We start from the raw sequence: 26,694 nt of genomic DNA, 5'->3' as shown, positions 1-26,694 counted from the left end.
CCCCACGCCTAATGGCCCGTCCGCCCCAGTCTAGGTTGAGCTGGGCTGAGCCCTCCCCCATCTGCAGCGCGGACCCTGGGGGCTGAAGCGGTGCAAAGACGCGACGGTCAGGCCTGGCTCTACTGAGGACGATCTGCGGGGGAGGGGACCTAGCTTCTCCCTCCCCGCCAGGGTCCGGGAAGGAGGCTGCCAGTAGCTGCGAGGGACTGCTCCAAACCGGCCTGCCGTCCTGCTCGCTAGGCAGGGGCGCTGTCTCTTTAAGGAGGAGGGTGCCTGGGTTGGCGGGGGTGGCTGTTAGTCTCTGCGGGCCTGGGCTGCTTCCCTTGCCGGGCTCGCGGGCCAAGGGGCCCTGTTCCAGCAATGCCCTGGCTGGTGCACCTGGGCTCTCCTGCGGCGCAGCGCTCGCTGGGCTCTGGGGCGCTGCTCCAAGCTACCGCACGCATCGTCTGGAGCAAGGTGGGCAGCGGCGGCAGCAGCCCTAGAGCAGCAGCGGGGGCCCCGCCGTTCCTAGGCGGCCAGCTGCAGGCTGTCCCCGGTGGAGGCGAAGCTAGAGGGGCTCCGCACAAGAGGCAGCATCGACCCAGCTTCCGACAGGGGTGCAGCTGGCTCGCCCTGGGGGACCTGCGCCTGCAAAGCCCCCTCCGCCTCCTGCCCGCTGCTGCGCTGCTTGCCCCAGCTGATCCCAGCCGCCGGGCCGGCTGTAGAGCTGCTAAGGCGGGTTATCTGCCCCCCCACAAGGGCTTCGGCTACAAACAGCAGGTGCAAGAGGACGCAGAGTTCAGCCATCCGCAGTCCGAGATAACTCTGCAAGCAACTGCCAGCAACTTCCCCAGCAGCGGCAGCTCCGGGAAGGTGGGTGAGGGTGACTCAGGCTGAGTCAGCAGCAACTTGCTAAGTGGGTTTAGTTTTGTTGCTCTGTATTGTCCGTGTATCCCGGTCGATATTGGCACATACTGATATCGCCCGAGGCTTCCTCCCATTCCATACAATCCACTTGTGTCTTATGAAGCTGCATCATGCATTGGGGTCTGGAGTGGGAAGCATGTCCCATTGAGAGGAAAAGGGGCTGTGCGTGGGCTAGCTATAAGGACCTAATCTGTGCAACATAATTTCTCAGGTTCTACCGTGTTTCCGTCCAAAATGGGTTAATTTTCTATGTCACCATCAAGATTTATGGAGGAATAAAGATGCCAAGGAGTCGCCATTGGGGAGATGGTCTCACAGCAGGGTACAGAGGGAGGGAAATATTCTTATTCCATCCCATAGGAAGTTGTTTGAAATCTTTCTAGTTATATTGTTATAGCTAGTGCCAATTTGCACAGACTGGACATAGTTTTAACAGGCAGTAAAACAACTTCTTTTTTAAAATATAATGTCCTGTCCACACACTGGCCAAAAACATTACTTGTTTTCAAGCTGCTGCAGTTTCTGTAGGATAGGTTTTAAGAATAGAAAGTGTTTAAAATAGAGGAAATGGTTCTAGTACTTGTAATGTGTGTGTGCATCATATTCTCACAAAATACAGGAGAAAGATTCTCACTTCCTGCCCTGTGCGGTCTGCACATTTTGAATTTTATAGAAGATCTCAAGTACCCAGTTTTTCCGAAGTGACAATTAAGAAACAAGAGAAAAGGGATGAACTTCAGTTGGAAAGTTTAGGTTGAATGTTCCAGGCAGCGATATCTATTAGCCTGCAAGATAGTTTCCCAAGGTATATGGTAGAGGCCCAGTCACTTGGGACACTTAAAACTACACTGGGCAGGACACTTGACAATGTACTGGGGCAGAGGACTAATGGTCTTTCTTATCTCTTTTATCCTCTTCCCTATTTCAGTTCAAAGACAGAGTGTGGAAATGTCCTTAGTTATCTGCACATGTATTTTCACTGTTCAGTATATGTAACTTTAAAAAAAATAGGAGTGGTCTTGGTTAGAAATGCAACATGAGTCCCTTAGAACAAAATGTGTAATGTTTTAACATTCCATAACTTGGCTGAACTGTATGTGGGTGTTTGGATTTTTTTTTCTTTCTCTTTGTGGGGGGAGGTTGTTTTTAAACTTGTTTGTGCCAGAATTTCTAAATGTGAAGGTTTAGCTCCAGGTTAATTATTATGGCCAAGTAGTAAACCATAAAAAACGCATCTCTTTGGTTTTTCAGAGGTGCTTTGCATCAGCTAGTACCCATTAAAATCAATGAGAGTTCCAGAGTACAGTACCTCTGAAAAATAGCAAATTATGATGGAAGTAATTATACTGTTTTCACTAGAAATGCTGAAGAGAGCAATGCCATGAGGAGAATTGAATGAGAGCCAGTGCCCATCACTTAAGAGCTCTTGACATGAGCTTCTTTCTCTTCTGTGTCAGGCCACCCACTGTCTGCACACTATTATCCACATGTATTTTTCTTTTATTAGATAAAACACTCTTGTTTGAGACCCTTCTGTGACCTATACTAATTTTTTTTATTCTTAATACAGTTAGATTCTGTTTGTTTGTTTGTTTGTTTGTTTAGGGGGAAATAGTCCTGTTGGTATTGCTAAAGAACATCATATAACTACAGATGCTCCAATTCAAAGTACTCTCTCTTTTTTTTATATATATATATATATATATATATATATATATATATATATATATATATATATATATAATTTATATTAAACTAAGCCTTTTTTTAAAATATATTTTCTTTCATTGCATTTCTGCAGGACTGGTTCTACAAATAAACACTGAATTTCCTTTGTCTCAAAACAATAATCTAAAAATAAAATTTCATTAATATGGATCTGCCCTCACTGAGGCCCCAATTAATCAACCAGATGCATGTGGGCAAGGGGATTCGGCTCCAGGATTGTGGCCAACTCTGCGCTTTTGGTTGCTTTCAGCCACTGTTGAATTCTTAAACACGTTGAGCACCTTAATCTTCTGGTGGGTTGATTTCTGGCATTACAGGACTCCCTGGGTCCAAGAAGAATAGACTTTCTACAGAGATGTTATAGAAAATAATTCTGTTCTCTCAGCTTTCTTTACTAAGCAAGTAGATATACAGGGCATGACCACACCGGGTAGTCATAATAAACAGCTGCTAACATGGTACTGGCTTAATCTCTTGCCTCATTACCAATACAGATTCAGAAGCTGCCTCAATGTATTTTAGTCTAGTGCCCTAGATTAGTGAGAGCGAAATTGAAAGAAATGGAAGCCACTTGGGTGACAAGAACAGGCTACATAGCTCAGATCCTGTGATTTCATTTTGCATTGTTGGCTTTGATATAATGAGCCTGGAGTTCCTGAGAATCCTCTCCTGGTTGTATGATAACTGCCTGAGATGCCCTTTAGCACTGTAAATTGAAAGCATATATAATATGGAGCTTAATTGGGCCTACTTATTGGCAGACTGAGAGAGTCAAAAGACTGAATGGGCAAAGGAAAATGAAATATTCTCTCTTCTGTCAAGGTTTGAGGCACATTGACTGGTGGGAAGCATCTAGTGGCACTGCCTCTGCGGTAAATAAACAGGGGGCTTCAGTCTCAGTGACTGTCAGAATGGTACCACTACTATTAAGTAAATTGAAGAAGAGGGAACCCTTCTGTCCATCCTATTGTCCAGTAATAAATGAGATGTCCCAAGGTTTTCCCTCTTGTCTTGGCCAACATTTCCTCTGGGGTTAAGACAAGATAATGTCTAAGACTGTGTATCAGATCTAGTACCTGAGGCTCTACCTGCACAGTTAGGATCAGATTGCTTTGAAACCTACTTTTAATATAAAAATTCTGTTTTAAACCTTATTCTGTTATAGAAATGCCAGAAGAAGAAATGAAATGGGTTCCCCAATGGCTATAGCAGAAGTCTGTCAGTGGCTGCCAAACCACTGCTAGCATAGTTGCATTTGTTGCTGCTGCTGCAGCAGCATTTTTACAGCCAGGGGATACTGCTGCTTGTTGCTACCAAGCTACAGCAATAATTCCCAGGTTCTTTCTCTATGTTGCTGATGTACAGAATGTGATTTACAAGAGCTTAAAATGTTGGGCCTTATTCAGGGGTAAATTATTTTAAGCTGACATCTCTTGATATGTTGTGTCAAATGTGCTTTCTGTGTTACCAATCACTTGGCCTTTGGCGATACAGTGCTCTTTAATCTGCACTGTGAGGCTGAGCATTGAGGTACAAAGCAAAATCACTCTGGCATGCAAACTAAGGATCCTATCCTACAAGTGACTGTGTGGGTGGAACTCTGCCTGAACTGAGTCAGTTTCAGGATCGGGATTATATTGTCTATATTTATTATTCTGTAATAGGAAAACTTGCCCTAGTGCTGGGGTCCACACAGAGCTCAATGCATCCCTTAATCCTGGGTTAATGGCTCATGTGGACCTTGCGTACTCTCTTCTATGGGGTAAATTGCACCTAATACTATGCATCTTTGTTTTGCCCCCCCTATCCAAAGCACCCAAGAACAGCACGGCATAGAGTTCTGTGCTTTTATTTTGCTTCTCAGCAAGTAGCTTGAGACAATTAACTGGAACCTGGACATTGTGTGTCATGTGAGTGTTCATTCTAAATCATCGTTTTCTTTTTGGATAGGACACAAGTAGATCCCCTGAAAAGGAAGTCACGGATCCCAGTGATGAAGATGAGAAGAAACCCAACAAATCCCAGCAGCTGAAAAAAGTTTTTAAAGAATACGGAGCTGTAGGAGTCTCATTCCATATTGGAATTTCGTTAATGTCTTTGGGAATATTCTACCTGGCTGTTTCAAGGTGTGGATTCTCTTGCAGACTCTCTGGCCTTGGGTAATCTTGTGTATAAAATAAGAAATATCAAGCAGGCATGGATTTTTGAGGTAGTATTTAACTTCTGAGACTAGTCAGGGCCCAATGTTGTGTCTGCTCTATGTGCAGAAGTCTCATGGCATCCAACTGGAGATTCATGTATGAAGCAGTTGCAGATTTGGGACTAGTCTGTCTTGAGACAAGCAAGAGTAAAGATGAGGGTTTGCATTTAAAATGTACCTTGCTCTACACCTGGGGGCATGCAGGATGGGGAGTGTGCCAATGCAGCCATCCGGAAGGGAGTTTATGTTCGTTATTTTGGGGACATGCTGTTTTAATGAAACACTGGCTTGAGCAGTGTAGATCTGAGAGCCACCACTGTGTGCTGGAGCTGAAGATTGTTTTAATTCAGTATAAATCAAATAAAAACAGAACTGTATCCAAAACAAGGTGATTACCCTCAGGGCCAGATTTCCAGTTAGGCACAGTAGGCATGTGCCATGGGGCACCTAAAAATTAAAAGAGGGTTAAAAGTTTCATTTATTTTTTTTTTACGGAAAACACAAAGGTCACCTGTAGGCAGGGGGCGTGCTGAAGATGCTGTGCCTAAGGACACGTAAGGTGTAAATCCAGCCCTGATTACCCTGGAGATCTACTCAGGCACTTGCATGCAAGAAAGGAGAGCAAAAGAATAATGTAGGCTGGTAGGTTCCTTGAAAGACACCAGTTAGAATTTTGCCTATAACTGCAGAAGAAACAGAAAGATTAAAACAAATATAGGACTGGATTTAAAAAAAAACAGAAGGGTGACAACCAGGGAGTGGAGAGAGAGAGAGAGGAGTTTGTACATGGCTTTTGGTGGGATCATGTCCTATTTTTAGAAATGTACATAATTATTTACAGGAACAGAGCACATGATGGCAGCAAAGATCCCTCATGCACTGCACAAACATAACTCCCCCGTTACAAAACAATTAATGTACCATTACATGTAGGCACAGCAGAATTTGATATTTTTTGTAAGTTCGACAATTAATGTTGATTTTTATTTTTAAGCATTTTTTTATTTTTAACTATTTTAATTTTCACATTTGTAGGGAATAAAAGGGGGGAGGGTTAGGGTAGCCCTGACAGCAAGGCTGCAGGGGGCTCCCTGTGTGGCTGAGAGGCCTGAGACAGGAGGGCACAAGGTGCAGGAGCGGCTGTGGTCCTGGCTTGGCAGAACAGAGACCTTTGGCCAGAGTCGTGAGGAGGAGGAGGAGCCGCCAGCTGGGGGGGATGCCACCCAGCTGCTGAACGGCTCCTACCCAGAGATGACCTCTGCATTCCTGGCCAGGGAGTGAGTCACCAGGACTGCAGAGGGCTCCCTGCACGGCTGTGAGGCCAGTGACACCAGATTTCTGCAGGTGCTAGGTGCATTTGCCAACTGTTGATGGATTTTGTTGTTGATTTCTGTGTCAGGTGAAATTGACACTTACCAATGACTAAAGACATAAATCAGGTCCTGCTAAGCCTAATTGTATGGCCAAGTGTGAGAAGTGCAGTGGGGAAAAAGTGGACCATTGCAAGGTCATGTGGGAAATACTCCAGAATTTAGAGCCTATTCTAGACAACTGAAAATAGTTGTGGCTTCCTTGTTTGCAATGTATACGTGACTGATCGATGGCAGGAGTTGACAAGTCCCTCTTTCTTTCCTTTGCTCTGTTTTTACATAAGTTATTCAGCATTCAAACAGCCTTTTTACTCCTCCATTAGCGAACTTTCAGCATTACGTATGGGTGTATTGTTGTCTTACTCTATGTCTTACATCAGATTTACTGATGGTCTGTTTCATTTTGCACGTTGGTTAAACTTTAAATCTTTTAAAGATTATTTACAAACTTCCAATTTATTTTTTTTAATTCAGAAGGTAGAATAATAGAACAGGGATGTTACCTAGGGAGGTTGTGGAATCCTTGTCATTGGAAGTTTTTAAGAACAGGTTAGACAAACACCTGTCGGGGATGGTCTAGGTGACCTCTTGAGATCCCTTCCAGCCCTACATTTTTATTATTTTTTAACTGTAAGGGACATATCTGACTATTGGGCTGATGTTGCAGCTATACAATTGTGAAAGCAGAGAAAAGGGGGATGAATGAGAAGGTATTTGGTTTTATAGGGACACCAACCTGGGAGTGGGGAAATATCACATTTCAGTCTGAAAAGTTGTTTCCTACTCTTGTAACAGGCATCATCTGAAATTGTCAAAAATATCACACTGTGCATTTGACAGCACTTTGTGCTTTTTCAGTTTCTGCATGTTGTGTGGGCCTTTCACACAGCAATGGGAGGAGAAAAATATAAAAAAAATTAAAAACTTGTAAAACCACAAAAATTGGCTCGGAGGTATGGGAGGGCTCAGAGACAAATGTAATACCTCAAGTTACAATTTATAATTTATTAGCTTTCTAGTTGATGGTGCCTCTTTAAGTCAATCACAGTTTATTGTATTTGTTGGAATTTTAATTTCTTAATGCATCTGTGCTTTAGGTTTTTGATTTACATAGAAAAAGGGAAATGTCAAACAGCATGGGCCTCCTGAATCGTCAGAAAGATTGCAGTCTAATCTCAGTGAGAACAGTATAAACCTAGAGTGGCTCCATTTTAGAAACTCATCCATTGTGTTAAATCAGAATCTGGCACACTTAACTGCTTTTTAAGTAACGACATAAACGTTAACACTGTTCTGCTATAACTAAGGTAGGTGTTCAGTTAAGGAACAGGAGCATGAATACCCAGATTATCCTAAGTAAACAAAAGATCTCTTTACTAACATAAGAGAACTGGTACAACTTTTTGATTTAAAAAAAAAAAAAATTACAATAAATTCTTTTTTCCTTTTTTCCCTCCCCAGTGGTGTGGACATGACCGCAGTTCTCCTAAAACTTGGATTCAATGAAGCATTGGTGCAATCCAAAGTGGCTGCTGGTACAAGCACATTTGTGTTGGCCTACGCTATTCACAAGGTGTTTGCTCCAGTCCGAATCAGCATTACCTTAGTTTCTGTGCCATTCCTTGTCCGATATTTCCGTAAGATTGGTTTCTTCAAACCTCCTGCCTCAAACCCATGATGAAATCTTATTGTTTAAAAAAAAAAAGTGTCATGTTCATATAGCTTTTTAAAGTGCTGTGCAACTGCAGTTACCCTATTTGGACTCATGTTAATAGTGATCTCATCTTGCCTTTTTGACTTTTCAGGTAAATGTTTCTTTCAGGAAAATGTTGATATCCACTTTCCTTTCCTTCTCTTCCCTTGAGAACTTTGTTAAAATGGTATCTGAAAACTCCGGCAAATAACATAAGCACTTACCTACCAATGAGGAAACTGTTTAGAACGTACATCTTAGTATCTTTACAGCTCAGCCTTTTAGGCCTTACTTTTTTCTTGGTGAAACACACTTGCTACAGTGCAGCACTAATTCATAATAGTGTATTTCAGGAACTAAACTAAGGTTGAATCCCCATTTAATTATTCTCTGAAGCATACTCTGTCCTATCATGTGACTGCCTCTTTTGATACACAAACTCAGTGCTTAGTATTTATCTGCTGCCCCTTTAAAATAATTTGTTGCTCTGAAAAGACACTCTGGCCATGCTGTACTTCCATACTTCTAAGTTGTATGGATGCTGAGCATCACTTAAAAGCTCAGTCTCCTGGTTGGCTAGCAGCTTGCCCTACTGGAATTTTATTTATACTAGAGTGCTATAGACTATTTGAGTGAAATCCTGACTTCCCTGAAGTCAATGGAAGTTTTGTTACTGACTTCAAGGGGACCACAATTTCAGTCTGTGGGCATGATCCAAAGCCCATTGAAGTGGGTGGCAAGACTCCGATAGGCTTCGATGTGGTGGATCAGGCCCTGTATTAGCAGACATATCTATAACTGGAACTGAGCTGTAGCAGGTTCTCAACCCCTGCAGAAGAAGCTCATATACATTCCTGAAGTCCACATGCTATAATTCTGCAGACTGTTGAGTGCAACAGCTAGTTATGTTAGTTTAATATAAGAATCAAGTAAAGACTTAATATGGGAGTGATCTACACTTTTAAGACTTTATTGCATAGCTCACGTCAGATACCATTTTAAAGTGCTATTTCCTTAGATGTTTGAGTTGTCCATTTGGCTTGCTGTTCACAACTCAACATGGCATGTTTCTACAAACTGCTGCAATATCTATAATTCATCAAGCCAAGAAATCTGCAGGTCTGAGCTAGCTACTATGGGGTGTATATTAACTATTTTAATGTGAACAGAAAAAAAGCTTAGTTCTGATCTCTGCAGTAAATTCCAAACACTTACCAATGTGCTACATTGCTCTTGCACTGCAGAAGCATTACCGTGAAGTCAAGGGTATGTCTACACTTACCGTGGATCGATGCGGCGATCGATCTACTGGGGATTGATTTAGCAGGTCTAGTGAAGACCCACTAAATCGACCACAGATCGCTCTCCCGTCGATTCCAGTACTCCACCAGAACGAGAAGCATAAGGTAAGTCGATGGGAAAGCTTCTCCTGTCGACCCAGCGCAGTGTACGCACTACAGTAAGTCAACCTAAGCTACATCAACTCCAGCTATATTATTCACATAGCTGGAGTTGCGTAACTTAGGTCGACTTAACCCTGTAGTGTAGACCTGCCCTAAGTGAGATTGATTTAAATGAGCACTTAGTAGTAGTTTTAGGCCCAAGATTTAGATTTTTTTTTTTTAAATTACAAAATGAAATAGAAATATTTTCAATAGCTTTATCTGGATGTTCCTCTGCAGTGTTGGGGGAAACGAACACTGCAGCATCATGCAAGTGAAATGGGCTATAAACTGATTAGTTTAGCTTCACCCTCCAAGCTGAGGGAAGTGCAAAGAACTAAGGATCTGTCAAAATTGCATTATCATTAACTTATTTATCCTTTTAAATAATTGGTTGAAAATTGCTTCTTAAATATTTTATTACTGTGACAATGTTCCTATCATCATGTGGAGTTTAGTATGTATATATAGCTATGCAATACAGAGTGCCCAAAATAAGTTATTGTGTACGCCTCAAGGGATTTTGATGACTTAGGGCTAGATTGGCAGCTTGCAAGCTGCCCTGAGTAAGGGGCAGCATATAACTGCACTACCCCAGGAGCAGTGGCCATATTGTGACTAAGAGTTGCAGTGTGGTCCCTGCTTCCTCTTTGCTCCATGGGAGATGTAAGCTGTGCCAGCCTTCTTTCTAATGTAGCTTAAATCACCATCTGCACCTGTTCTGCTGCTCTGGCTGGCTCACTGCCTGGCCAGGAGAGAGTTAGCTGCTCCTAGGTGGCTGCATTCCCTCTTGTATTGTGACCCATGATGCAGATAGTTTGTGCGAGGCAAACTGGGGTGCCTCACATCCCTGCAGTGGTGTGTAAGCTCGTTTATGATTGAGTCCATAAGTAACCCTGAAATCAACTTATCAAGCAGAGTTTACATTTTATTTTAGTTTAATTGCTGGAATGTTTTGACTTTTTTATTGAAATTGCCTTCTGGTGATGCTACTGAATAATGGACTTTCTGGGTAAAACTGAAATATCTTTAAGTAACCATTGAAGGTGGTGGTGGGGTTGTTGCATTGTTAACTCCTAACAGTAACTTCCCTAATCTCCTGCAATTTGCTAGCTGCTGAAACATTTGGGGGCCTTTAAGGAAATTTAGACATTCTACTCAAGGTCGAACACTGATTTTTTTTTTTAAAGGAAACATTTTTGGTTTTATTCCCTTTCCCATAATTATTTCTAATAGAGCCATTTTCTCTGATGGGCTCTTTCTCTCTTCATAGAGAGTTCTCTGATTTTGAGTACTGTTGCAGTCACTTTTTGATATTAATGATATAGCAAGATATAAAAAATTCTACTTTTTAAAGTATTCAAAGTGTCACATCACTTTATTCTTTCATTTCTAAGTAAAATGTGTATTTTTCTATTATCACTATTAGAAGGACTGGAATGCTACTTGTTTTTCTATCAGTTACTTCCTGTAATGCAGTCATGATTTTGTGGTTTCTGGAAACAATGCTCACTTTAAAAATCACCAGCATGCCATACACTGCTTACATTTTAAAAGTTAATTTCATTTGCTGAGTGAAGTAATTAAACTGCACTTGTCTCCTTTAAATCAGATTGAGACACTATTTTTGACCTCTGAATTAGACAAATCTGGTTGTAAAAACTGTCATTTGCAACCTTTGTTTAACTTTTTTGCAATGTATTTTAAATCAAGAATATATTTTGAATTTCTGAATCATTTGTAAGCTTGAAAACAATTAGTTTGTGAAATAGTAGTAAAGGTCTTATAGAATTGTCAACACTGGTAGAAAATACAATAAAATATTTTTTCCCTTCTAGTTGTTTACTTATTTTCGAGTAAGAAATATCTTAGGCTTGTATGCATTGCAATTCCATAAACTAAGTCATATGTATACAACTGCAAAAACTGCAGTACTCCAAAACACCAAAGGAATGTGCAATGGAAAAACTATTGCATGTGAAACAGCAGTACTTAAGTAGAGTTGCATCACTGCATCTTGTAAAAGTGAAGACTGAGAATCATAGGCGTGGACCAGTGATTGCACAGATCCCCACTGAAATTGTTGAACACAGGATTTGATCTTGCAGTGAGTATACACAGGACCCTGTGGCAACATGATTTCCCCCCCCTATAATATCCTTTTCCCATTTTGCCCCATCACATGCAGTTTACTCCTGGGGGAATTCAGCACCACTGCAATGCAGAATTTCCCCCACAGAAATTGGCTACAGTGGTGGTAGCTGCCACTGGACCTGGCAGAGCCCAGCTTGCACATAGAAGACACTGCCTAGTGAGGGAGAGGGAGGGAGCTCGAGGGTTCCCAGCAGCTGCGGTTCCCTGAGACGGAGACAGCAGTGTGCAGGAAACTCCACACAAGCCTGGAACCCACCATCAGGTTGTTTCTCCTCTGGGATTCCTGGGCTCTGAGGGGTAAGAGGCTGGGTATGTGGGCTGGGGGACTCTCATGGCTGGGCTTTGGTGAGGAGGGGGTGTGGGCATCTAGGCTAGGGGGCCCCACGGCTGGGCTCTGGGGGCAGGGGAAGGGGGTGTGGGTTTCTGGCCACCCAGCTGGGCTCAGGGAAGGGGCAGAAAAACAGGAACTGGGTTGTTATGGGGGGGGGGGGGTTAACTTTCTGCTCCTGGGGGAATTTTTTCTCTCTATTACTTGCTGACAGGTATTTTGAAATAAGTTACCAAATTGAAAGTACTGTGATCATCTAGTGTTATTTTGACAAATAAAATTTGCAGAAATTTAAAATACTGTGCACAGAATTTTTCATTTTTTGGCACAGAGTTCACGCAGGAGTAGCAATTGGATCATAGCTAGAAAATACTCGATAAAAAAATCCTAGATTAATTTTCTATAATGGGCTGGGACCACTGTCTGGACTTCTGCATTACTGCTTAAGTGATCTTCAGAACCTCTTTCCTGTTGTGTGCCTCAAGAAAAGAACTAGTCACTTGAGGAGTTGCTTTCCTGAGCTCAGCTTCTCCCCTCATCTCCAAGATGCTTAGCTCACCAGACTATACTTGTTTACCTGTACCTTAGCTGCAAGCTGGACTTCAATGCTGGCTTTCTAGTGCTGCCCAGCTTTGTGAAACAATGCAGGGAATATGTTCTGGGAACCCATTAACTCACTTTGTGAGGAAGGCCAAAGAGCAAGAGGCAACTATAGGCATGTCCCAGCAGGGCACTTAAACAAGATCCCTAATTCAGTGGCATCTTGGAAAAAATAAGTTCCACAGGCTCCCTACTAGTACTTCTGTACATACTGACACATTAAAACTAGACTGTCTTGCTAACAATGTAAGAATATACTTTTATTCCCTTCTGTGAATGCAGTCTGAGACACTTCACTGGAAACTGAACAGGAGAGATTAGCCCACTTCTAACCATAGAAGTCATTCAGGTGCCTCAATGCTCACCTTTACATGTGGAAGTCTTGTTTACTGTATCCACAGTAGTGGGCTGAAGCACTTTGAGCTTCTTTTTCTACTACCTTAGTTAATTCAATACAGAAACTTTAGACAAAGAACCACAGACCCATAAACAGGCTGCTACTAGCACCTCTTTCCACCTCAGATTTTGGATTTTCCTTGCAGCATGACTACATGCAAAGGAAAATTAACATGAGTTTACCTCTAGATTAAGGATACCAAACTTTGTGGAGTTTGACATTTCAGCACTAACCACCTTCCTTGTACTCACATTTTTAAACCCTGCCAGTTAAGGCTGACACACACACCCCTTCATTGCTGTTCCCTATGCTGGTTAGGGCAGAGGTTTTAGTAACTTGTTTTTAAAACAGGTGGGTCCTTAATCTGTGTATGGGCCTGTCTACACAAGTTTAAGTCATGTAAATTGATATAGACAGTTACAGTGCTGCAAGGGTTACTTTAACTAGTAAAAATGCTTCCATGGTAGTTATGGAAAGCTAGTTTTGTTTTAAAAGAATTCTTATTAGCCTACTCCCACACCTCACTCTTTACCTCAGCACCGGACTTACAGCAGTTATACCAATAATTTAGCTGAACAATAAAGATTTGAAGTGATTACAGTTCCATGGAGGGTCATCAGCAAAGTAAAGTCATTAGGCTCTACAAAACATACCAATGTCTTTAAGATCAGGCTCTTATGTTTCATAGAATAGGAAGTGTCTACATTTAGTTTGATACATTTTGCTATAATTTTCTGGTTTAAGAATGTTGTCTAATAGGTCCAGCAGTATGTGCAATAAAGTAAACCTTACCATCCTGTCAGAATGTAACAAGTCTTTATTTAACAAATGTCAAGTGCCTCACCCCTCAAGACAACAACAGGCCAAAGAGTACACAGAAGCAAGAAATGCACACAATTATTAGGACACATTTATGAAGAGTCACATTCATCTTTTTCCACTCAGCTTCAGATCACTGCACATTTCTGATAACCTTAGCAGCCCAATAAATTAGAATGCAGGTAACTCAAGGATTATTGCACTATTTGACCATGACAGATATCCAGAACCACAACTGTCTCTTGCTATTAGGAAGCATGAGCCAAAAATTAAGACTGATCACATCATAGGGCCCTGGGCAAGAACACAACATTTAGCTTTGCCTCATCTCAATGTATATGACCCATATGCAAACTGGACTTCAAGTATGTTGGCTAATATTCTATCAACTTCGTTGAGTGCACTTCTTGTCAAACTGCTCTCAATATATATATAAAAAAGTTTTCTCCATTACAATAGGAAAGAGTTTAAAATGGTAAATAGCTCACACAACTGAATTGTTCCCCGCTCCCCCAGTCTGTTTTAATTAGCAGGTCTTTTATTAAAGTCTCATTGCAAGCAACCTTTCCTGGCTGCATTACAGTAGTCATAGTTACAAGGCTCTCCTTTTGTTTAGGGTTCATTTGAGATTGTTTATAGTATGAAAGGGACACCTTGCTAAGATGGCGTTCTGTTACTGGTAGCAGCCTCACTCTTCCGGCTGCTTGGTTGTTTTGTAGAGTTTGTGGTAATCCATGGGTGTGCAAGCACATCTTTCAGTGGCAGCCTCTGGTATGGATTATGCTTCAGGAGCTTTACAATTAAGTCCTTAGCTCCCTCTGATACAAAAGGAGGAAATCTGAATTCCACCTAAAAAACAAGCAATAAGTTACTATTCTAGTGGTAAATAATATAGAACTAACATTTCCAGGTGTTAGAAATTGTTTGTAGTTGTACAGGGAGTAAAGCAGAGAATACTGGGATGCAGATGAGCCAAAGGAAAGTTTAGAAGAGTGTTATCAGTCAGCCCATACATGAGATCTGACTGATTTTTTTTCCCTAGCCTCATGTCACATTTCAACTATACAGAACCAAACCAGGTTACTCCTGAGGGAATTCGGCACCAAAAAAATTAAAAATTCTGTGCACAATATTTTATAATTCTGCAAATTTTGAGAGTCAAAATAACACTACATGATCACATCAGTTTTAATTATTTTGGTAATTTATTTCAAAATACCTGTCAGCAAGTATGTCTGTAACAATACAGACAAAGTTTTCCCCCAGGAGTAGAGAGTTAAAGAAATCCCTATGACAGTTCAGTTCCTGTTTCTCTGCCCACTCCCACAGCCCAGCCGGGTGGCCAGATACCCACACCCCCTCCTCCCCAAATCCCAGCCATGCCCCCCCCCCAGCCCACACCCCCACCCTCTTACACCCCAGAGCCCAGCTGTGGCCCCCCCCCAGCCCAGAGACCTCCCACCCCTCAGAGCCCAGGGATTCAGCAAGAGAAACAGCCTGATGGTGGGTCCTAGGCTTGTGTGGAGTTTCCTGCACACTGCTGTCTCCTTCCCTCAGGGCGCATGGGGAACTGCAGCTGCCAGGAACCCTCTAGCTCCCCCTCTCCCCCCCAACAGTGTCTTCTATGCGCAAGCTGGGCTCTGTTGGGTCCAGCAGCACTGCAGCCAATTTCTGTGGGGGAAAGGAAATTCTACACACATTAATTTCTGCAAAATTCTGCATTGTGCAGTGGCACAGAATTCCCCCAGGAGTAAAACCAAGAATCCCCCAAATGTGGTATGTGTAGCACTGGGGGTACATAAGCTTCATGTTCCATCCATTCACTTCACAATGATTTTTAAGAAGGCGGTATGTGAACCAATTCAGTGCGAGACACTGAGCTAGAAATTTTGTTGTCCTCATAATTACTAAAGCAACCTTTCATATGTGAAGCAAGTAGAAGCCTTTGTGCAGCCTGAAACACTGACCAAGTTACAAATTCGACACAACGCTCCCATGAAACTAGGGTAAATCTAAATATCAATGGCACCTTAAATGCCAGAATTCAACTATTCAATTGCTCATCATTTCTAGTAGCTGAAATGGAAAAAAGGATAAGAGAAGCCTCTGGAGGAGAAAAAAAATGGGAATTACTGTAGGGAAAAGAGAAAAAGGGAAAGGGAGGGGAAGTCCTGGCGTAGGAGAAGGAAGAGAAACAAAGGGCAGAAAGTAGTGGTCCTAAAAGTGACTATTTTCCCTCAGAGGGATGATGAATGTAGCAACCGTGTATTGAACAAAGTTACAGGTAACTGAATGTTATTTACTACATTGATTTTTATGCACACCTCCCACTGACAGTACAAGTTTTGCTGTGGCTTGTACGTTAATTTACACTGGGTTACAGCCCATATTAAGAGAAGAATCCAGCCTTCTCCAAAGATTGATTTAGATAAAATCAGGGTAATTCCTGATGGATCAGAGCTGCTAGGCTGCTCTTTGATTAGCCATGGGAAACCATAGGAAATTGAGGCCCCATTTTCCTTCCTGTAATTAGTTGAGAAAAAACACATTTCAGTTTTATCACTGAATAGGTGACTTAGGAGGAAGAAGTGAAAGTGACCCAATACTTGCCTTTGAAATACTTCTGTAAGTTTCCTGATATGTCTCTGCCTCAAAAGGAGGTTTCCCTACTAGAAATTCATAGCACAGAACCCCCAGGCTCCAGAGATCCACCTTTTCATCATGTGTTCTCCCTTCAATCATTTCAGGAGGCAAGTAGTCAAGCGTACCACAAAGAGTTGTCCTCCTAAAACACATACAAATGGCTTCATACAGAAACTGTAGTTTGGTCTTTATGCAGCAGCATTCTCCATTTCTAAGAGTCACTCAAAGTTACTTTGATAGTACCAGCTTCCACCCACAAATTCTAGTTTCTCTTATACTTAACTATCAAGTTCATACAAGTAGAATATTAACTTTTAGACCCCATCTTGAGGGCAACATCTGTACTGATAACTTGGTGTTACACAAGGAAGTGCATAAGTACACATAGTAGTTGATGCTCCCTTTACTCCAAAGCGCTCACTTCAAATTTCACACATTGGACAATGACAGAGGGGGCAGGTCTGTACGCTTGAGCAGTGGTTCTTAACCAGGGGCCCCCTGGGGAGCCACGAGCAGATTTCAGGGGGGCACCAAGTAGGGCCAGTGTTAAGACTTGCTGGGGCTCCGGGCCAGTGTTCCCTCTAATTTTTCCCACCCATGTGCGGAATGAATTTTATGTGCACCAATATGGAGGTGATGTATGACACATCACCTACATATTGGTGCGCAAAAAATTCATGTGTTGGGATGGGGCCGAGGGGTTCAGAGTGTGGGAGGGGGCTCAGGGCTGGGGCAGAGGTCCGGGAGGAAGGGCTCCGGCTGGGAGTGTGGGCTCTGGAGTGAGGATGAGGGGTTTGGGGTGCAGTGGGGCTCCCCGGGGCTATGGTGGGGAGAGGCACCTCTCTCCCAGCCGTAGCAAGTCCAGGACGGGCTGGGTCAGGGCGCTTGTCCCCCAGCAGGTTTGGGGCTGGGCTAGGGTGCCTGTCCCCCAGCCGCAGCAGGTCTGGGGCTGGGCTGGGGCACCATGGCGGGTCCGGGGCTTGGGGAGAGGCATCTCTCCCCGCTGCAGCCCTGAGCACCTGTGCAGCGCCTAGGCAGCTACGCAGCTTAGAGGGAACTTAGCTCAGGGCAGAAAGCCGAAGCCCCACCGCATGGAACTGAAGCCTGGGGCCCTGAGTCTTGCCACCCGAAGCTGAAGCCTGAGCAATGTAGCTTTGCAGGTGGCCCCTGTGGCATGGGGTCCCAGGCAATTGCCCTGCTTGCTACCCCCTAACACCGGCCCTGGCTTTTATATACAGAAAACCAGTTATTGTGGCACAGGTGGGCCGTGGGATTTTTACAGAATGTTGGAGGGACTCAAAGAAAAAGTTTGAGAACCCCTGCTCTTGAGAATTAACAACGGAAATCCTACTGTTCTCTCCAGAGGCATGCAAGGCTCCAAATACACTAAAACAGTGCTTTCTTGCTACACTCTGCACCAACACATTGAAGGGGATTGGGATGAAGGTATGACAGTGACCTGTAAATAAACTGGGCAAACCAACCAGTTTTGGGGTTCTCGTGATATAGTGTGCATATTTCTAGGCAAGTTGCAGGCAGGGATTTGGAGCAATCACATTTTTGAATTGCTCCGCTCTGGCTCCAGGCAAAAACCTACTGGTCCGCACTCCAGCTCCGGGCTCCACTCCAAAGCCCTGGTTGCAGTTGTGTGATTCAGTCTCTATGCACCATCCTTCCTCAATTAGTGCTGTGACAGTGGTGTATGTTCTTTAATACATACTAAGATTTTATTTAGAGCCATGAAGCTTTGTGCTGTATCAAGAGATGATAGGGTACGTAGTGTCCGAGTTCTTACCTAGATGATGGAGCATGCACAGACCATCCAAAGTCAGCAATCTTCAGCTCTCCGTTAGAACCAAGCAGCAAGTTTTCTGGCTTGATGTCTCTATGAATCACTCTCTTTGAATGACAGTATGATAGAGCATCTGCCAATTCTGTCATATACTGTAAAGAGTGATCCCATGAGATAGTATATGTTAAAGACATAGTAACCTCCTTAGCTTAACTGTTAGAGAACTTGGTGTCTAGACATCCATTGTGAAATTGGCAGTGTCGTCAGTTTCATCCCAATAAGGTCTATCTTAACACTTTCTGTTATTTCACCCTTTTAAGCCCCTTTGACTATTTAGTGCTGTACTCTACAGCAGTGGTTCTCAACGAGGGGTCCAGGGCCCCGCCCCGAGCAGGTTTCAGGGGATCCGCCAAGCAGGGCCGGCATTAGACTTGCTGTGGCCCAGGGCAGAAAGCCAAAGCCCCACCGCATGGGGCTGAAGCCTGGGGTTCCAAGCCCTGCCAACCCGGGCTGAAGCTGAAGCCTGAGCAACTTAGCTTCACAGGGCCCCAAGCAATTTCCCTGCTTACTGCCCCCTAATGCTGGCCCTGCCTTTTATATGCAGGGAAACAGTTGTTGTGGCACAGGTGGGTCCTGGAGTTTTTATAGCAGGTTGGAGGGGCCTCAGAAAGAAAAATGTTGAGAACCCCTGCTCTACAGCACCCTCCCCTCCTCTGTACTTACTTGAGATGTCTAGGACCCTAAAGTAGCAGTCAACAGTGAACTGTCATGATGTACGTACTGACTAACTTTCCAGACTATTCCTAAATATCTAGTTTCAAAACTAAAGATTTAAAAAAAAAAAAAAAAAAAAAATCAGTTCTGCTCTTAGTTACCAAATGCATTGACTTCAGTGGAGATGCACTCATGTACTTAATGTCAGATTTTGGTCTAAAGGTCTAAACTTTATGCTTCAGATAGCTGCATTTGCAAAAAGTTGGTGGATGATAAAAAACACTAGAGACACTTACAGTAGCAGTTCTCTGCTCATCAAACTTGGTTAGCTTCTGCAACTCTTTGTAGACTTCTCCACGAGGTGCATATTCTAGAATTAGGTAGACTCTTGTGGCATCATGGAAGTAGCCATATAGCCTGAGAATATTGGGATGCCTGCAAGAAAATGTGTATATTTTTCTACCAGAGGACATCTCTACACAGACAAACAAAATACTGTTGTTGGTTGGGTTTTTTTTTGGGGGGGGGGGGGGGCGCCACGGGGGTCATCTATATAGATGTTATGTAGTTACTAGTGTCATGCACTGGAGGAGCTAGACTGCTAGCTGTCTAACATTTTACTGAATTATCACTCCCTATAATTTACACTAGTGACAAAGCACATGTCAGCTTTAGTATAGAAAGGCCCTTTTGATTGATTTTACTTTGTAGACACTTTTTTTTTAGTCTGCTAGCTATTGCATTCAAGAAATTTCTTCAGTGTAGTTCTGTAGCATTTCACCTCAGAGTGCTTCTGTTTGGCAAGCCTGCTGTATATCTTAGTGCTTTTAGGCTAGTAATTACAGTTCTGGAGTTGCTAGAGCTTAGAGTGCATATTTTTAACTTCCTTTCCTTTTTCCTCAATTGAGCAAAGGTTGTTTAAGCTCCCCCTCCTCCCATCTTTATATAGCTTTTCAGAGACCACCTTATCTATGTACCTCACTTCTCTAGACAGCCTTCCCAACCAGGCTACCAAGATTAAAGTATATGTTGGTATAACTTAGGTCACTCAGGAGCGTGAATAAGCCACCCCTCTTAGCAACAAGTTATACCAACTTAAGCGCCAGTGTGGACAGTGCTATGTCGACAGGAGAGCTTCTCCCGCCGACATAGCCACCACTTCTTGTGGAGGCTGGAATAATTAAGTCGATGGGAGAGCTCTCTCCCATCAGCTTAGAGTGTCTGCACTAGCAGCACTACAGTGGCGCAGCTGCATCGGTGCAGCTATGCCGCTGTAATCTCTGTAGTGTAGCCGTAGCCTCAGGGATGTTAAATATTCCCCCCACTCCAGAACATAGAAGACTAGAAAGTTTAAGGAACATTTAAAGGAGCTGTACAGACTTGTGCCATCTAAAACTAAGCACTGAGTGGGAGAAGTCCCCTTATATAATATTTGACAACAGGGTGTGTTTAGAAGGCCGATTCCTTTAATTGTTTCCTAATGTGTTGCATAAGGGTCAGGATAAAATACAGAGACATGCAATTGACTTGCTGCTTTGAGAGGTTGGTGTGGCAAAGCATAAAAACCTGACCTGTAGATTCATATTGCAAGCTCTGCACATGTGATAGTCTGTAAGATGTCTTGGTTAGATATCAAGATAATGCTTGGCACTGTACAAAAACTAGAGAGCCTGCCCTAATATCATATAAGTAACACAGGAGACTGGTTTGCCCAGGCCATCCCGAAAGAGTAACTTCACAAGATATTCCTACCCGCCTCCTTTAATTGAGGGTCAGGAGATAGTTGGATTCCATTGTGTCTCTCCTGTTCTCTGGAAGCATATCTAAAAAACTAGTTTTAGATTAGTTTTACCTAAGATGAGACTGTATTTCTACTTCTCTCCGCAGCTGATGTTCTACTCCTGCTTTCTCCAGCTGTGTTTTAAACAACACCTTCAGCGCTAGGATAAATTTACTTTGCTTTTCACGAGCCAGATACACATTTCCAAACTTTCCTTTCCCCAGAGGACGGCCAATTTCGAAGTCATCAAGACACCACTGCCTTCTATGAAAAAGTTAAATAGTTTTAAGTTGCTAGAAGTCACACCAGGGACTAGAATTTCTTGATACATTGGGGTAACATCCCAGAATAACTCCACTGAAGTCAAATGAGTTACTCCACATTTATACAAATTTAACCAAGATCAAAATCTGGCCCCAAGTATTCCCCCCCTCCTAGGACCAGTCACCCAAGAAATGCAAACCTCTCTTTTGGAAAAGGAACGTGATAGGTAAGGATCAGTTCTCTTTTCAGACTTCTGTATCCAAATCTTCAGTTGTGCAGGGAATAATGCACATGGCCAGATTGACTGTGCCAAGATAAAAGCATGCATGGACACAAATGCCCAATTTGCGCACACAAATCAAGGTGTGCACATATTAGTGGTATATCCACTAATATTAGTATATTAGTGGATATACCAGAGTGTATGCACCTAATTTAGTATGCATGCTCTTGCAAGCTGAGCCATAACAACTCTGTCTTGCACATGCTATTAATACATTTTCTTCCTATGTTCATGTATATGTGCAGAAGATTTGAGTCTGGAAAGAGGCATTTTGCATTTAGTTTCAAAATATAAATCTTGTCCAGCTTCATGGAAAAAAATCCCATTAAGCTGTGGTTTTCCATACAAGGAAAAAAAAAAAAAATCTTCACTCAGAATAGCTTCTTAAATAAAAAGCATATAGTTCTTTTTTGGCTAAAAAGTATGCAGATTTTCCTGTTTTAAATAACCTTAAAGAGCAAAGGCTTTCATAGTTTATCAGGTCATGAAACAGATTAAAGATATACTTTCATGAAGTTCTAGGACTGCATATTCATAGCTCCAAAATATGTTGTGGTATTTACAAATGCAGAGACAGCATTCCTGATAATGAATGGGCTACAAAACAATAGTTGTGTATTAAGTCACAAAATATTTTGAATCCAAATTGCTATATTATTTAGTCCTAAATACAAAGAGTGAAACCCTGGCCCCACAACCATCAATGGCAACATACCCATGGACTTACTTTTTAGTTTCTTCATTTTTCTGGACGGATGTCCCTTCTGCTTCAAGGTTTTTTGCTACACATAAAAAGAATTGAACACCTTCATAACTATAGTTCATAAACACAACTGCCACTACTGTCTGAAAAAAATCATTTTGGAAGCAATCTGGTTCCCAGTTTTGCATACAAGCCAGGCTCAGTCTCCAGGGACAGCCTGAACCTATTTAGGGCATGGCTACACTTGCAGATGTAGAGTGCTTTGAGTTAAACCAGCCTTCGTAGAGCGCAGTAGGGAAAGTGCTGTAGTCTGTCCACACTGACAGCTGACAGCGCACTGGCGTGGCCACGTTAGCAGCTCTTGCAATGGCCACGCATTGTGGTAGCTATCCCAGCATGCAAGTGGCTGCAACCTGCTTTTCAAATGGGGGGAGGGGGAGGGGTGACGGAGTGTGTTGTGTGTATGTGAGGGGAAAGAGAGTGGGTTTTGGGGGGCTGAGAGCATGTCAGCATGCTGTCTTGTAAGTTCAGACAGCAGCAGACCTCCCCCTCCCCCCACCCAACAGCATTCCATAGTAATGGTTGCTTTGTCTCGGAGCAGATAAGCATGTCGGCTGTCAAACGAAGCTTTCAAAGGGCATATCCAAAACAATGACAAGAGTGGCCACTTGACTTAAGGGGATTATGGGACCTTTCCAGAGGCTGATCAGAGCACAGTAATGCAACACCTCGTTCACACTGACGCTGGGGCGCATCAAATGTTATTCTACTCACCAAGGTGGAGTACCAGGAGTGCTGTAGCCGTGGAGTCAAAGTGCTCTACGTGCCTTGCCAGTGTGGACGGGTAGTGAGCTAGTGTGCCCGGGGCTCCTTTAATGTGCTGTAACTCGCAAGTGTAGCCAAGCCCTTTGTTTCTCCTACTGCAACCATTACCATGGTATCTGAGCATCAGTGACCACTATATTAGTCTCATATGAATAAGCTACTAATCTGGCCTACGAAAGAGTAAGCAGCATCACATTAGTTAATGCATCACAGCTACAAGGGATTTTTTAATTCAGGCAAACTTTCTGTACAAGTCTGAACTACCCTTCTAACTTGTCTTCCCATTAGTAAAGCATTCTCTTGTAGATTGTAAGGTATTTTGGGCAGGGACTGTCTTTGTTCTGTTCTTGTACAGCACCTAACCCAGCTGAGTTCTGGTCCATAATTAGGATTCTCAGGTGCTATGATAATAAAAATAATAGAAAAGGATTATGGTTCAAGGTGAAACTAGACAATCTCTTATGCAAGCAGGAAGAATATATGCTGATTTAGTTAATATGCTGCAGTTGACTGCAGATTATTGAAGATGAAACATTTATTTACACAGTTATATTTACCAGATAGTGAGGTCTGTGGAGGTTCCTCGTTGTTTTTACTTGGAGCCTGAGGCCTAGAAATTGGTTGAACTAGAGAAGTTGGATGGGGCTGCTGCATCAGCTGGTTTTGAGACTGTTTCTGGTTTGACAGCGCAGATTTTTGAGCCCGTGACTGTACAGGAACTCGCTGAGCCAAATTTGAAGGACACAAAATACGCTGTGCTTGAACTCCACCTCCAGGTACCCGATTCTGAGGATGCTGCTGATGCACAGGGAGCCGTTTTGGACCATCCCCAATAGTGGGTAGAGTCTAAAAAACCCAACACATTTAATTACAGTAGAGGCAAGTACAACATACTAGAAGTTCTGCTTTTCCTGTAGTTTATTCCTTGGTCTTGTCCACTTATTAATACAAGCAGGCAAGTGTTTTTTCCTACCTGTGCATGGACTAATTAGCTCCATTATACTCAATTAATATACCCATTAAGAGTTAAAAAAGTAAATCAGACAGAAAGGATGATATCATAAAATCATAGAAATGTCAGACTGAAAGGAACGTTGATAGGTCATCTAGTCCAGTCCCCTGCACTGAGGCAGGACTAAGGCCTAGTCTATACTAGAGCTAGGTCGACATAAGGCAGCTCTCGTCAACCTAACTCTGTAAGCATCTACACTAAAAGGTAGCTTCCACTGATGTCAGTTGCCCACTACGTCGACTTAATAACTCCACCTCCGTGAGAGGCATAGCGCTTAGACTGATGAAGTTAGGTCGATGCAGTGTCCATGTAGACACAGCGTTACTTACATCACTGGGGGACCCGGCTATCACTATGCCATAATGCCCCACACAGTTAAGCCGGTAGAAAGTGCTCCTGGTGAGGACGTGCACTGCGGACAGAAAGAGTACAGTGTGGACATGAAACACTGCTTTAATTACTGCAGTGGCTGTACATTGACTTAACTTGAGTCAACTTAATTTTATACTGTAGACATGCTCTAGGTATTATCTAGACCACCCTGACAGGTATTCTTGTTCTTAAAACCTGTTCTTAAAAGACAGAGATTCCACAACCTCCCTAAGCAATTTGTTCCAATGTTTAATTACCCTTACAGTTAGAAAGTTTTTCCTAATATCTAACCTAAATCTCCCTTGCTTCAATTTAAGCCCACTACTTCTTGTCCTGTCCTCAGTGGATAAGGAGAACAATTTATCACCCTCCTCATTCTAACTACCTTTTATACACTTTAAGACTTATATCCCCCTCTCTTCTCTAGACTAAACAGGTCCAATTTTTTCAATCTTTCCTCATAGATCTATTTTCTATACCTTTAACCATTTTTGTTGCTCTCCACTGGACTTTCTCCAATTTGTCCCAAATTTGTCCACATCTTTCCCGAAGTATGATGCCCAGAACTGAACACAATACTCCAGCTGAGGCTTTATCAATGCTGAGTGAAGTGGAAGAATTACTTCTTGTGTCTTGCTTGAAACATTCCTATCACTATATCCCAAAATGATGTTCACAGTCTTAGATATTTAAAGACCCATATCACAATTCTGGCTGCCACCCCACAAGAAAACAACATTTTAACACTAACAGCATGCAGAAGCAGTCTGTAGAAGCTTTACAAGTTGTGTTTCAGGTGGCTAAGTCTCCACAGCAGTGAGCTACTGACAGAGTAGCTTGGAGAATATTCCCTGTGTCAGAGTATAATACTTCAAGAAAAAAAAGGGGAACCTATTTGATGAAGAGTCAGCGATTATGATCGCTGATAATTTGTGGAGTGAACAAATAGAGGCTAATAGTCCTCGTATGATCAAGCCAAGTAAAATGCATTTGTCTACTAAGTGTGCAAGACCACTTTACCTTGACACGGTGACCAGGGAGCCCATTGTGGTTCTCTTTACCATTTTTCTCCATATTGCCTAAATAGAGAACATTTAATTGCAGAGATATTTCATGTAGGGACATTATTAACTATAAATATCTTATATACAGAGCACCCTCTCCTCATCACCCCTTGCATGTCTTCCTCATATCCCCATCCCTCGCACTCTGCTTTCCTCATCCACACCCTATACCAACCTACACCCCACTGCAGTTTTCATACCTTCAATTCCCCTCCCCAATGAAACCCGACACCACCATAGATGTATCCTTTAAAGTTGCGCCCCCCCCCCTTCCTCCAGCACAATCCCCTGGCACTGTAACCGACACACATTATACCCCTGAAATCCAGCTCCCCCTGCAACCCTCTCCCCATTACAACGCTTCACCTCCCTGCAGATCCCGCTCACGAACTGCCTCAAATGCAACTACACAGGCCTCATACTTCCCCGCCTGCTGCACCCCCTCCCTCGTGAAGCCCCCGCCTGCTGCACCCCCCCACGCGGTCCCCACCCGCTCCGGATGGAACCCTCCCACGCGGTCCCCACCCGTGAAGCCCCCCTCCTGCTGCAACTCCCCACGCGCCCCCATCCACTCCTGCTGCAACCCCCCCCAACGCCGTCCCCACCCTTGTAGCCCCCAAGTCCCCGTTGCAGCCCCGTTCCCACTAGAATCCTCATTCCCTACTCCACGCCTCCTCTCTCGCCTCAGCCCCTAGGCGACCCCCTTTCCAGATCCCCCACAGCCCCGTGTTCCCCTCACCGTCACCACCCCACTGGCCCCGACCGCCCGAGCTGTTTGAATTCAAACCGCCCTCCTAGGATACCCTTTAAACCGCCGCCGCTCTCCATTGGCCCATCCCGAGCTCCGCCTCTGCCACCCGAGTCTCACCCCCGCCCCTCAGTGTTGCCGGGACACAGAAGGCTGAGACCCGCTGCACGCCCCCATCCGCCGCGTGGCCCCACTTCCAGCAACCGGCGATGCTGCCGCAGCATGGACGAGGCATATGATCGCCAGTCACTTACCTGCTGAGGGGGGCTCCGGCCTCTCACAGCCTGTAACTGACGCACGTCTCCTCCACACACACCGTAGTAGTGGCAAGCGGCACCGTACAACAGATAATTAAACGATCTGCCGATGATGATTTGATTGCTTTTCAGGCGCCCGCCCGCGGAGGCCCAGAATTGGCCTCTCGAGGCCACGTGCCAAGGAAAGCAGCCAATTACTATAATCCGCTGATTTTTTAAAAACAGAGGCAGATGATTGGCCTTCTGAGCCCACGTGATAAGGACAGCGGCCATTTTTGGCAAACCTAAGGGCAGGGGAGGGATGCGACGGGTTTGCAAGATCACGCTCAGGTCGACGGGGGTGGGGCTTCTTTTAAAATGGTCGTCGCTTCTCGCTGAGAGTCCGTTGGAAGCAACCATTTTAAAAGGAAGTCCTCTCCCCCAAATAAATCCTAGCTGGGGAAAACCACAAGCCCAAATCCACTTATGATAACGGCGTTGCCATGGGTGGGCGGCCTGGAATTACGCGATTTGCATAAGGAAAGGATCGACCAAGCAGAGACTTTGTAGCGGAAACTCCGTAATTGGCGCGTCGGTCTACGAAATTAGCGTAGGGAGGAA

At 43.6% G+C, this 26,694-nt stretch overlaps 2 protein-coding genes across 2 annotated transcripts; one reads left to right on the top strand and one right to left on the bottom strand.

Moving 5' to 3' along the window:
• The first annotated feature begins 200 nt into the window (after positions 1 to 200).
• FAM210B (family with sequence similarity 210 member B) lies at positions 201 to 11,174 on the top strand. The gene is made up of 3 exons (XM_065414336.1): positions 201 to 852; positions 4,585 to 4,760; positions 7,666 to 11,174. The coding sequence occupies exons 1-3, from the start codon at positions 361 to 363 to the stop codon at positions 7,880 to 7,882; spliced, it is 885 nt and encodes a 294-aa protein (XP_065270408.1). The 5' UTR covers positions 201 to 360; the 3' UTR covers positions 7,883 to 11,174.
• Positions 11,175 to 14,294: 3,120 nt separating this feature from the next.
• Positions 14,295 to 26,367, bottom strand: AURKA (aurora kinase A). Its single transcript, XM_065414226.1, is given in 10 exon segments — positions 14,295 to 14,486; positions 16,248 to 16,422; positions 18,076 to 18,224; positions 19,083 to 19,221; positions 20,639 to 20,830; positions 21,841 to 21,895; positions 23,199 to 23,487; positions 25,046 to 25,104; positions 26,092 to 26,154; positions 26,157 to 26,367. Coding segments are annotated over 10 exon segments (1,524 nt in total).
• Between the last annotated feature and the right edge of the window lie 327 nt (positions 26,368 to 26,694).

Source organism: Emys orbicularis, chromosome 12 (genome assembly GCF_028017835.1).
Source record: "Emys orbicularis isolate rEmyOrb1 chromosome 12, rEmyOrb1.hap1, whole genome shotgun sequence".
NCBI classification, from domain to species: Eukaryota; Metazoa; Chordata; order Testudines; family Emydidae; genus Emys; species Emys orbicularis.
Note: the sequence above shows the minus strand (reverse complement) of the source record. Positions and strands in the feature narration are given on the sequence as shown.